The sequence below is a fragment of the Somniosus microcephalus genome, chromosome 2 (assembly GCF_052327205.1).
Source record: "Somniosus microcephalus isolate GS21.2 chromosome 2, FLI_Smic_1.0, whole genome shotgun sequence".
Classification (NCBI taxonomy): Eukaryota; Metazoa; Chordata; class Chondrichthyes; order Squaliformes; family Somniosidae; genus Somniosus; species Somniosus microcephalus.
Genome location: NC_140988.1, coordinates 349543730 through 349556484, shown reverse-complemented (window position 1 = coordinate 349556484; position 12755 = coordinate 349543730). Strand labels below are relative to the sequence as shown.

Here is a 12755-nt window from a genome sequence, read left to right as displayed (position 1 = left end):
TAGATTCCCACAAAAATACTTCATCACAAATCAGTGAAATGAGTTTGACATAGAACAAGTAGTCCAATTTTTTTTGTTTTTAATTGCATTAACCTCAGAAATTGTGCTCAGCTTTAGAATATATTAATTCTGGTCTGAAAAATAGATCATCCACTTTCTGGAAAGCGCCCTCAAATTCAATCCAGTGAATTGTACAGTTTCTGATGCAGGTAGGAGAGTTTCTCGGAGCGAGTTCGTTTGAGCAGTGGGAACCACTCCCAGTAGGGCAGCTCCACGACCACATAGCCAGCTTGAACGAGCTGCCTCCTCTTCATGCTGTGCAACCCCAAGAGGATACGGGAGCCGTAGCAGTAGTGATTGCGGTTGGATACCTGAATGGCGAGTTTTCGGACCTCCGATGGCCCCTTGAGCTGGCGAGCAGATTCTTTTGCTGGAATTTTTGCGTTTGTCAATGAGCTTAAGAGACTGTCTGTTAGGGGCACCCCATTTCGAAATACCTTTAGATTCAACCCTGTATGGCCTCGATCTTTAACGGCAACTTCGGATTTGGCCCCATTTTTAATAGCCTCTACGCCTTCTCCCCCAGTCGAGCTGTCCGGCTCACTATTTAAAATCGACCCACCGGTTCTGCGTTTCGCGAGTTGAGAGATTAACTGGTCTGTGACCTGGACCCCGCTGAACTTGAACCCAAGTTTCTGTGTCTCTTCGTTCGACGCTTCCGCGTTGAATGGCAGCGGCTTTCCAGCGGGGTCAAAGTGCACCTCAAGGTCAGCTGACCTGGTGTGAGGCAAAATCAGGTGATTCTTTACAAACTGAGGGCCACCCAGCATGATCTGCAGCAAAATGGCGGCTTCGACCATCTCGGGCTTCGCACAAATGTCCTGCCGGGCAAAATTCCAGAGCATTTCCGTAACTTCTTGCTGCAACTGCAACGGGAGGCGATGGCCGCGGTAATCGGGGCACTCGATGGCCACTGCTCCGTCAAGCGTGAAGAGATCTTTCTTCAGTTCGAACGGACTCCCTTCGATTGCTAGCTTTACAAACTGCGGGCTCAAAGCGACGTCGACGAGGTCGTGAGGGAAGCGCTCCATAAACGCCAGCGCCAGCAAGGCGGTGAGCAAGTGCTCCGGGAAGCGCTGAAACTCGTGCATTTTACGGTGCAGCTGCTCCGTTAAGCTGGAGAAAAATTCCTCGCTGTTTTCAGGCTCGTAGTTCAAAACGGAAAAAGACCAGAGGTACTTGGCGACGTCTTTGCTCCTGCAGTACTGCACCTTTGGAGGGACCTTGGCAGCGACGGCGTCCAAGAGACGCTCATCTCGGTAGCGCAACGACGCGCACGCCAGCACAATATGCATGACCCCCTGAGTGCCGACATTAGGAATCCTTTCCGGCGCCACCTCTCCTAGTCGCTTTAAGAAAGGCAAGTGGTCCACGTGGGTGTAACGGAACATTTTCATCACGTTCACCAAGCTGTAATTGCTAATGTCTTCCATCCGTGCCGCGACTTTGTCGCCAATTCTTTTCATCAGCTGCTCAGAAAACCCATTTTTTGACTTAAAGAAGCCCAGGCAGACAGCTCCAACTTCCTCCATGTTCATCTGGTCCAGGTGCACGGAGAGCAGCATTTCCAGCTTTTGCATCAGCTCGGCAGGCGCCTGGCGGCTTTCCCCGATGACGTAGAGGAGCTGAACCAGCTGGGGCAGGGTCAGCTCCTTCCACCGCAAGCCAACGTAGCTAAAAACTATCTCCATGTACTGCGGCGCGCTGCGCCCCAGGGAGCGCCACAAGTCGGCAACCAACAAGAGCTGGTCGAACTCCATATCCCACACGCGGCGGCAGAACTCCGCCTCGAAGGCCTTCAGGAACTGGGAAGAGGCAACCCGAAGGCGGACAATGGCCTCGAAAAGCCGGAGGAGCTGCGGCAGAGTGAACGCGCCCTGGCTGTCGACGCTGTACCGGCAGAGCATTGCAAAGCGGGAATCCTCCCTCACCGCTGTGCGCTGCTCGGCCGGCAACCAGCTGAGCCGCCAAAAGTAGTCCGCGATGCTCTCCGGGGTCAGGCTGCTTTTCAGGAAGGAGACGTCGCGTAGAATCTTCTGCCCCTCTTCCACGGGGAGCGGCTCGCTCTGCTCCGAGCCGCAGAAACAAAGAGCCCTATAGGCACTGCCAAGTTTCTGAAAGCCCCGAGGGTCTTCTTTCGTATCGTAGACCTCGACAACGTCCGACTCCAGCTTTTGCTTTGACGCCACAGGCCATTGGGCAACACTGCGTTGCTCCTTGTTGGACTTACTATAAACTAGGTCCAGCAGAGTGTTTCGGACACTGGACAGTCGGCGAGAGCAGGTCACCGTGTAGGTGTTACGCACTTGCTTGATTCCCAAATTGGATGGAGCATTTTCCAATAAAAGGGAGAAAGCATCAGTGTAATCATCCGTCTCATTGGACACACTCGACCCTGCCCGGCTTTTGGTGCTGCTGTACGCTGCCGGCTTGGAAAATACTTTATAGTCCGGCAACGCCGAGATTTCGTTCGGCAAGCAGAGGATGGTCCTGCCAAACCTTTCGCCGCGCTCTTTATTAACGGCCTCTTCCTTTCGTTCAAGTTTTGTCGCTTCAGTGCGCCCAGTGCTTTTTGAATACGCTCGCCGGCTGCAGATTCTTCTGGGAAGCATCCGGCAGATGACTGCGGCCATGTTGGTGAACAGTGTGGGGCTCAGCTTGTCTCCAGTACTGCAAAAAGGTAGAAGAGTAAGTGACTTTGATGCTTTGAGAGTTTCCAAGATCACTTGCATGCATAATTCAACGGGAAGCTACTGGTAGTTTGTGCAACTAACTTTAACATCCAACTAGTCCTGTATTACAAACACACACAAGGAAAGGGTTCCTGTAGAGTAAATAGTAATTAGACAAAACCCACTCACCACTAAGTCTGGGTTGACATCCAGCGGGATGCTCACGTCCAGTGGGTGTGGGTGCCCCCCCCTCATTGAAGAGGTTGTGGGAGCCCATAAAACCCTCCGTCGTTTAGAACAAATCACCCTATCAGTTTGATACAGTTATGGTTACGGCCATGGGAGGAACGCACAGGTCGGGTCTGTCAGACTGTTAACCAGCCTGCGAATCCTTGCACTACTTCACATGGTTTTACTTCACAAGAGGAGTTGACAATGCACAAACATGTTCTTCTCCAAACCAATGTTACAAAAGATTAACGTTTCTCAGTTGTGGATAACCATGGGACAGTAGACAACTGTACACTGGAAGACATCTGATATATGTGTTCGCAGTGTTTTGTTTTTGTATGTGTGTCAGCTGTGGTTCAGTTGGTAGCACCCTCGCCTCTGAGTCAGAAGGTTGTGGGTTCAAGTCCCACTCCAGGGACTTGTGCACAAAACTCTAGGCTGCCACTCCAGTGCAGTACTGAGGGAGTGCTGCACTGTCGGAGGTGCCGTCTTTCGGATGAGATGTTAAACCGAGGCCCTGTCTTTTATCTCAGGTGGAGGTAAAAGATTCCATGGCACTATATCGAAGAGCATGAGGAGTTATCCCCCGTGTCCTGGCCAATCCCTCAATCAACATCACTACTGTTTGTGGGAGCTTGCTGTGCACAAATTGGCTGCGTTTCCTACATTACAACAGTGACTACACTTCAAAAGCACTTCATTGGCTGTAAAGCGCTTTGGGACATCCAGTGGTCATGCAAGGCGCTTTTCCTAAGGAGGCTGAAGGGATGTAACCTGTCACCCCTGATCCTCTCTAACTTCTACCGCTGCACAATAGAGAGCATCCTGACGAACTGTATCACAGTATGGTATGGCAGCTGTAGCTACTATGACCGGAAAGCCCCGCAGCGGGTAGTCAAAACTGCCCAATGCATTACCGGCACCCGGCTACCGACCATAGAGAACATCTACCAGAAACGCTGTTTACGGAGGTCACTGACCATCATCAAAGACCCTACCCACCCCAGCCACAGTCTGTTCGCCCCCCTGCCATCTGGGAGATGCTACAGATGCATTCGCACCCAAACGACCAGATTTAGGAACAGCTTCTTTCCCAGGGCTGTCATCCTACTGAACTCCACAAATAAACTCTAAAGCCTGCACATCTGCCAATGCACTTTATTATGTTTATGTTAATGTATTACAAGCCAAATGAATGTTGAATGTTTAAATGTCTTAAACTAAATGTACACTCTCGGGAGCCGCAAGCCTACATTTCGTTGTACTGCACTTATGCACTAACAATGACAATAAAGTTGATTATTATTATTGTATTATTATAAATGTAAGTATTTCTTTTTTCAGTCTCTTGCATGCGTCTAACTTAATAAACAGTAGTCTATTATTGTGGCAAATCAAAATAAGCGAATTAATTGCAGCTCTATCAAGCAACGTCCGGGAGATCTGATTGAACCTGATGCACAGCACAACCTACTCTGCCACTGGACAAAAGGCACGGCACCATTAACAGTAACGGTGTCTCAAAGAACTGTACCATACAACGTTCACTTACTGTAGCACACCAGCCGCAGACGCAGTGTTAGCTACTGTAATTCACTAAGAAAGACAAATACAGAATCATCTAAAAGCCAGCACTCAAGGGCACTATAATAAAGGAAACATTTACAGAACATTCACAGAAAATCGCTTTGACAGCTTAGCTGACAAAAATAATATACCGAGTACCTCGGCTGTCCTATTCACAGTTGCCACTCTGAAGGCACAGAAACAGCATTGCACAAGCTACTACGATAGCAAAATACTGCAGATGCTGGAAATCCAAAATAACAACAGAAAATGCTGGAAAACTCAGCAGGCCAGGCAACATCCGTGGAGAGAAAATAGAGTCGACGTTTCGGGTGAACCCTTTGTCAAGACTGAAGAAGCACAGGAAATGAAATAGATTAAGAGGCTAGGCTGGGAGAGAACAAAAGAGACGTGAAGAGACATTAAGAGGTATTCAAAACGAGACGAGATGGTGATAGGACTAGTGGAGACAAAAGACGGCTCTAGATTAGGTGTGAAATGCGCTGGCAGAATGAGAGACAGCTGCCATGTGGGAGAGAGAAAAAAAAGGGGGGGGGGGAAAGGCCAAAACAAAGGTGTGGATAAAAAATATAAGTAAAAACGTAATGGGGGCCGAGGTTATGATCTGAAATTGTTGAACTCGATACTGAGTCCGGTAGGCTGTAAAGTGCCTAATCGGAAGATGAGGTGCTGTTCCTCAAGATTACGGTGAGCTTCATTGGAACAATGCAAAAGGCCTAGGACAGTTTTTTTTCTCTCCCCCACATGGCAGCTGTCTCCCATTCTGCCAGCACATTTCACACCTAATCTAGAGCCGTCTTTTGTCTCCACTAGTCCTATCACCATCTCGTCTCGTTTTGAATACCTCTTAATGTCTCTTCACTTCTCTTTTGTTCTCTCCCAGCCTGGCCTCTTAATCTATTTCATTTCCTGTGCTTCTTCAGTCTTGACAAAGGGTTCACCCGAAACGTTGACTCTATTTTCTCTCCACGGATGTTGCCTGACCTGCTGAGTTTTTCCAGCATTTTCTGTTGTTATTTTGCACGAGCTACTGGTAAGTTTGAAGAGCGTTTGCTTGCCATCTCCAGAAGCATCAGATAAGTCTACAAAGAACCTTTTGTCAGTTTTATTTGATGTACCCCATAACCTGAGCCCAAGATGGTGGGCAGCCAAGACCATTATGAAGCCAGCTGTTCGGAGCTGTTCCCGAATGTCCAGGGCTGACTCGGCCTCTTAGTTTCACTTCCTCCCTTCTCTGTGGGAGACAAGAGTCGCTGGCGTCCACTTGCTAACTTCTGACGACACTGCCGAGACTTGGACAGCAACATGCAGAAAATTGTAGGCATGATACTTTGATTGAACAGAGGCTTAACTTCAGTACCCCCTAAAAAAAACAAACGGCAACCTGCTTCGTTCAGTGATTTCTCAGTTACTCACCTCTTTGAACAGTAAGCGTGCGTAATGTCGCTGCATTCTGTTAGAAGAGGCACCCAAGAGAAACAAAACTGGCCTTGAGCAGTTACTGAGCCTTTGCAGGGTGAAGAAGCTCAGAGTACAGATTAGCTGCTGTCACCGAAGCATCCTGTATTAATAACTGTAACTACGGAGCTTCATTCAGCTCCCTATGATTATGATTTAGGACTGAGAGGAGGAGAAATGTCTTCATTCAGAGGGCTGTGATTCTTTGGAATTCTCTAGCCCAGAGGGCTGTGGATGCTCAGTCGTTGAGTATATTCAAGGCTGAGATCGATAGGTTTTTGGACTCTAAGGGAATCAAGAGATTTGAGGAAAAACTTTTTCACCCAGAGGGTGGTTGGAATCTGGAACTCACTGCCTGAAAGGGTGGTAGAGGCAGGAACCCTCACAACATTCAAGAAGCATTTAGATGAGCACTTGAAACGTCATAGTATACAAGGCTACGGACCAAGTGCTGAAAAACAGGATTAGAATAGATAGGGATTGATGGCCGGTGCGAACACGATGGGCTGAAGGGCCTCTTTCTGTGCTGTATAACTCTATGACTCTATATGGCGATCCGGTGGGAATGTGGAGTTGAGGTCAAAGATCAGCCATGAACTTACTGAATGGCGGAGCAGGCTTGAGGGCCGTATGACCTACTCCTGCTCCTATTTCTTATGTTCTTGTGCATTGGGGCACGATCTGCAAGATCTGTATGAGTGTTCAGACTGCAGACACTGCTCGATGGCTTCAGGCGGATATTGGTGTGTTGGGGGATTGGGTTCGTGACTGGCAAATGAGGTTTAATTTGTAAAAGTGCCGTGTTATGCATGTGGATACTGGGACAATTGGAATTTTCAAGCCTTAGGTCAATAGATTTGGCTAGCTTAGGGTAGCAAGGTATTCACAACATTGTTCTGAAAATGTGCTGATCTTGCCAGAATATTGCAAACCATCATGAACTTAAAAAAGGCAGAAAATCCTTCTAATATCTAGAAACCGTCAAAAATTCTGAACCTTCTTTGTAGCTTTGAACCTTCACTTAACTTAACACTGTATCATGGGAGATTGAAGAGAAAAAACATGCACGAGCTGTTTTTGTCATTCAACAATTCTCAGAATTTTAAGATAGCATAACTAAATTTTTGAGCTCATTGAGATGCAGGAGTGACATCAGTAACCTGTCCGCTCTGATAAAGTACTGAAAGCACTCCCAACTGAAAGCTCTCACTACATCTTTCCAATGTTTCTTCCAGTTTCAAGTAAATGTTAGCACTCATACTTTATACATTGGGACTAACATTTCCACTCAGCATTCCACCCCCTCCCCACACACACTGGAAGACAAATAGGTCACAGTTCAGATTACTTTCCAATATATTTATTTGTATTCCCTGCAAAAGTTAGCTTCCGTAGGCAAGCCCTCATTTCCTAAGAACTGAAGCCTGACCTTAATCGTGAAATATTTGGGACGAGCAGTAATCCCATATACCACTGGGATATGCACCAGAAGTAGCACAGGATATCACCATACATTCCCGAGCTCAGAATCATTGGAAAACACCACGCAAATAGATTATATAACACAGGCTAGAAACTGCTAATCAAGTTTATTATAAGAGGTAAAATTATACAGAGGCAAGAATAAATTAACAGATTAGATAACACATTACTTAAACTTCCATGGTGTGTTAACTGGTTAAGAAATTCTTAGTCTTTTGCCAGAGTCCCTAAAACTGTACATTAGAAAAACCTAATCAGGGACATTTCAAGCTCCGTGGAGTCTTGGCTCGCTCCAGTGCCGCTGACATGTGTTACAGGCCAAGGTCCATCTAGTTCGCATTTTACCATTCATGGTAGTCACATGATTCAATGGTAATGGAGTTGTTGACTAATCCTAGCAATCAATCGCTTTCAATTAGTCTACAACAGACCCAGACATGACACAAGGTTAACCCCAGTGGTGGAGAGCTTTGGGAACCATAGGTCCAAAGTCATCGGTTCCTCCCAAGCATGCTACACTTACCGCATGTATTGTCTCAAATTAGTCATATACTGTATTGCAGAATGTTATTTTCTGAAAGGAAGCTATCTAATTTGCATTTGAATGAATCTACACTAACTGCTACCACTATCTCCCTAGGGAGTCTGTTCCAGAGTGAATGGTTTCTGTTTCGACTCGCCTGACAAATCACTCCATGCTTCCACAATTCTCTGAATAAATAATTTCTCTTACCCTCTTTTCTCAGTAACAATTTTAAATTGATGACCCGTTCATCACTGACTCCCCCACCATCAACATCCTGGGAGGTCACCATTGACAGAAGCTTAACGGGACTAGCCATACCAAAACCATGTCTACAAGAGTAGGCCAGCAGCTGGGTACTCTGCAATGAGTGGCTCATCTCCTGACCTCACCACCATCTAAAAGGTACGATGGAATACTCAACACTCACCTGGGTGAGTGCAGTCGCAAGAACTTGACACCATCCAGGAAGGAGCCATCCACTTGATTGGCACATAATACCAAGCACTGGCACATTGTGGCAGACATATGTCCAATCTACAGGATGCATTGCAACAACTCACCAAGGTTATAGCGACAGCACCTTCCAGCCCTGAGACTGGAGCAACCGAGAAGGACAAGAACCGCAAGATCATGGAGGCACCATCACCTTCAAGTCACACACCATCCTGTCTTGGACATATATCACCTTTCTTTCATCGTCATTCGGTCAATACCCTGGAACCACCTACCTAACAGCACTGTGGCAGCACCATCAACACAAGGACTGCAACGGTTCAAGGTGGTGGCCCACCACCTTCTCAAGGGCAACTAGGGCCATAAATGCTGGCTTTGCCCACATCACTCACATACTGAGTAAGTGGATGTTTAGAAAAAAAACTGGGTAATCAATCTAGTCAGTCCCAACCAGCAGGCTATTCAACTGTGCATTGCATCATACGTGCCTCCCTTGCCTTTCCTCTAATACCCACCCAGGTGGTTAGGAGCAGGAGGCCTGGCTCCACCACTCTCGAGGCTGTCCTGAGTCAGTTGATCTCAGTATGGGGTGCTACCAATGTCCTCATTCAATGCTCCCTTTAATTTTATTTTTGGGTGCACGGCCCCTTTATGGTCCGGTGGTTGTGAAAGGAGCTATATAAATGCAAGTCCTTTTTTTGGTGGAAGCAGATTCAAATAACTTTCAAAAGGGAATTGTATAAATACATGAAGGGGAAGTTTTTGCAGGGCTATGGGGAGTGGGACTAATTGGATACCTGGCCCAGGCACGGTGGGTTGAATGGCCTCCCCATGTACTGTATCATTCTCAGGGGCCTTGCTGGCCTGTGTGTCTCACTCACTGCCCCCAGTCAGCGCCTCCTGCACATGCGCACAGCCGCCTCTCCACCAGCCAGTGCCTCCCGCACATGCGCAAAGCCGCCTCTCCGCCCCAGCCAGCGCCTCCCGCACCTGCGCACAGCCGCCTCTCCACCAGCCAGTGCCTCCCGCACATGCGCAAAGCCGCCTCTCCGCCCCAGCCAGCGCCTCCCGCACCTGCGCAAAGCCGCCTCTCCATCAGCCAGCGCCTCCCGCACATGCGCACAGCTGCCTCTCCCTCCGCTTTTGGTTGTAATCTACCAAAATTCTCTAGATTCTGGAGAGGTCCCAGCGGATTGGAAAACTGCCTATTCAAGAAAGGAGGGAAGCAAAAAGCAGGAAACTATAGGCCAGTTAGCCTAACATCTGTCATTGGGAAAATACTGGAATCCATTATTAAGGAAGTAATAGCAGGACATTTAGAAAATCATAATAAAACCAGGTTGACTCTGCTTGATTCTATGAAAGGGAAATCATGTTTGACAAATTTACTCGAGTTCTTTGAGGACGTAACAAGCAGGGTGGATAAAGGGGAACCAGTAGATGTAATGTATTTGGACCTCCAGAAGGCATTCGATAAGGTACCACATAAAAGGTTACTGCACAAGATAAGAGCTCATGGGGTTGCGGTAATATATTAGCATGGAGAGGGGATTGGCTAACTAACAGAAAACAAAGAGTCGGGATAAATGGGTCATTTTCCGGTTGGCAAACTGTAACTAATGGGGTGCCACAGCGATCAGTGCTGGGGCCTCACCTATTTAAAATCTATATTAATGACTTGGATGAAGGGACCGTGTGTACTATAGCCAAATTTGCTGATGATACAAAGATAGGTGGGAAAACAAGTTATGAGGAGGATACAAAGAGTCTGCAAAGGGATATAGATAGGTTAAGTGAGTGGGCAAACATTTGGCAGATGGAGTATAATGTGGGAAAATGTGAGGTTACCCACTTTGGTAGGAAAAATAAAAAGCAAATTATTATTTAAATGGAGACTACATAGTGCTGCGGTACAGAGGGATCTGGGGGTCCTCATACATGAAACACAAAAAGTTAGCATGCAGGTACAGCAAGTAATTAGGAAGGCAAATGGAATGTTGGCCTTTATTGCAAAGGGAATGGAATGTAAAAGTAGGGAAGTCTTGTTACAACTGTACAGGGCGTTGGTGAGACCACACCTGGAGTACTGGGTACAGTTTTGGTCTTTCCTATTTAAGGAGGGATATACTTGCATTGGAGACAGTTCAGAGAAGGTTCGCTAGGTTGATTCCTGAGATGAAGGGGTTGTCTTGTGAAGAAAGGTTGAGCCTATACTCATTGGAGTTTAGAAGAATGAGAGGTGATCTATTGAAAAGTATAAGATTCTGAGGGGGCTCGACAGGGTAGATGCATAGAGGATGCTTCCCCTCGTGGGGGAATCTAAAACTAGGCAGCACAGTTTCAGGATAAGGGGGTCGCCCATTTGGAGATAAGGAGGAATTTCCTCTCTCAGAAGGTGGTGAATTGTTGGAATTCTCTACCCCAGAGAGCTGTGAAGACTGGGTCATTGAATATATTCAGACAGACAGATTTTTGAATGGTAAGGGAGTAAAGGGTTATGGAGATAGTGCAGGAAGGTGGAGTTGAAGTGCAGGAAGGTGGAGTTGAGGTGGATGATCAGCCATGATCTTATTGAATGGAGCAGGCTCGAGGGGCCGAATGCTGCTCCGAGTTCTTAAGCCAGCGTCTCCCTCCGCCAAGAGGTCTGAGGTGCCCCCCGGTGACCGGGATCGTCCGGCCTGGCCTCACTTCACCTTCACCGGCCCCGGCCGCAGCCTGCGTATCTCCCAACTCCCGCTGAGTCCCGACTTTGCTCACGCCGCCTCTGGCTTCACTTACCCTCGGTCACAGCCTTACTTCTCGGCAACCGCCGCCATTCTCCAGAGGGCAGGCAGGAAGCGGTGGGGCCATCAGAACGGAACAACCGGAAGGACAAAAAGCGCAATGGCAGTTCAAAACAGAGACTCAGCTCTGTGATGAGAAAGGCAGAGCAATGATAGGGCAGCTTTTAATTCATATTCAGTGCATTTGTCTTCAAATACAGAGTTTTGTTCATGTGTGATTCCAGTGAATGGTTTTCACAAATAAAAAAAACCCCAAATGCTGGAAATAGCAGGTCAGGCAGCAGCTGTAGAGAGAGAAGCAACAGTTAATGTTTCAGGTCGATGACCTTTCATCAGAACTCATGTGTGTTTATCTAATTATTATTCCCCTGTGCCATTGCTTATGGTAGCGTGGCTTTCATGTACCCAGGATAAAGCCTGTACCCGCTTTTCTCACTGAATTCATCTCCACACCCCAAAAGGCAGAAGGGGGTAGTGAGACAACTTTAACCCAGACAGGGCTTTTAACACAAATTAAATAATTTAGTAAGTTTAAATTGAGCTTTTTTAAAACTGCTATTGGGGAAAAAGATGTTTTAAAATGTGAAGCAAAATAATTAATTTCTAAGCGACAAATAGTTTGCAGTCAAATTGAGAAAACTTCTTTTCCGTTTTAGATGAAAGTAAATTCAATGCCCGTGTTCTTTGCAACCTGCAAAATGCTGGATAATGCAAAAAATAAAGTGTCAAAATTCTCCCTGGTGAGGAGGGAAGGAATGGAGCATGATGGGCTGAGTGGCCTATTTCTATGCTGTAACACTGCGATGGCCAGTATGGCTTGGTTGGGTGAACTTTGCACCTTTAATAATTGGGTCAAAGATGCCAGTATACTTCTACTGAGGAATAACAACAACAACTTTTATTTATATACTGCCTTTAACGTAGTTAAACTTCCCAAGTCATTTTACCGGAGCGTTATCAAACAAAATTTGACACCGAAACCCATAAGGAGCTATTAGGGCAGGTGACCAAAAGCTTGGTCAAAGAGGAAGGTTTTAATGAGCGTCTTAAAGGAGGAGAGAGGTGGAGAGGTTTAGGGAGGAAATTCCAGAGCTTGGGGCCTCAGCAGCTGAAGGCACGGCCACCAATGGTGGACCAATTAAAATTGGGGGTTGCGCAAGAGGCCAGAATTGGAGGAGGGTTGTAGGGCTGGAGGAGATTACAGAGATAGGGAGGGGCAAGGCCATGGAGGGATTTGAAAACAAGGATGAGAATTTTAAAATCGAGGCACTGCTGAACCGGAAGCCATTATACGTCAGCGAAGACAGGGGTGATGCGTGAATGGGATTTGGTGCGAGTCAGGACACGGGCGGCAGAGTTTTGGATGAGCTCAAGTTTATGGAGGGTAGTGGGGAAAATGCTAGAGTCCATTATAAAAGATGTACTAGCAGAGCACTTGGAAAACAGTGACAGGATCAGACAAAGTCAACATGGATTTACAAAAGGTAAATCATGCTTGACTAA

General features: G+C 47.0%; 2 protein-coding genes across 3 annotated transcripts in view; both read right to left on the bottom strand.

The window, feature by feature from the left end:
* The window catches only part of ubox5 (U-box domain containing 5), a 50338-nt gene extending 39002 nt beyond the window's left edge, over positions 1 to 11336 (bottom strand). For both annotated transcript variants that reach the window (XM_085975513.1, XM_085975514.1), the window contains exon 1: positions 11248 to 11336. The gene's annotated coding sequence lies outside the window, so the exon portion shown is untranslated. The remainder of the gene's footprint in view (positions 1 to 11247) is intronic.
* Positions 63 to 11334, bottom strand: fastkd5 (FAST kinase domains 5). The gene is made up of 2 exons (XM_085975512.1): positions 11248 to 11334; positions 63 to 2730 (listed from the first exon to the last, which is right to left on the bottom strand). The coding sequence occupies exon 2, from the start codon at positions 2691 to 2693 to the stop codon at positions 177 to 179; it is 2517 nt and encodes an 838-aa protein (XP_085831638.1). The 5' UTR covers positions 2694 to 2730; positions 11248 to 11334; the 3' UTR covers positions 63 to 176.
* Positions 11337 to 12755: the final 1419 nt, after the last annotated feature.

What these genes read in the sequence shown, in the direction of transcription:
- fastkd5 (XM_085975512.1), bottom strand. Translation starts at nt 2,693, where the DNA reads ATGGCCGCAGTCATCTGCCGGATGCTTCCCAGAAGAATCTGCAGCCGG.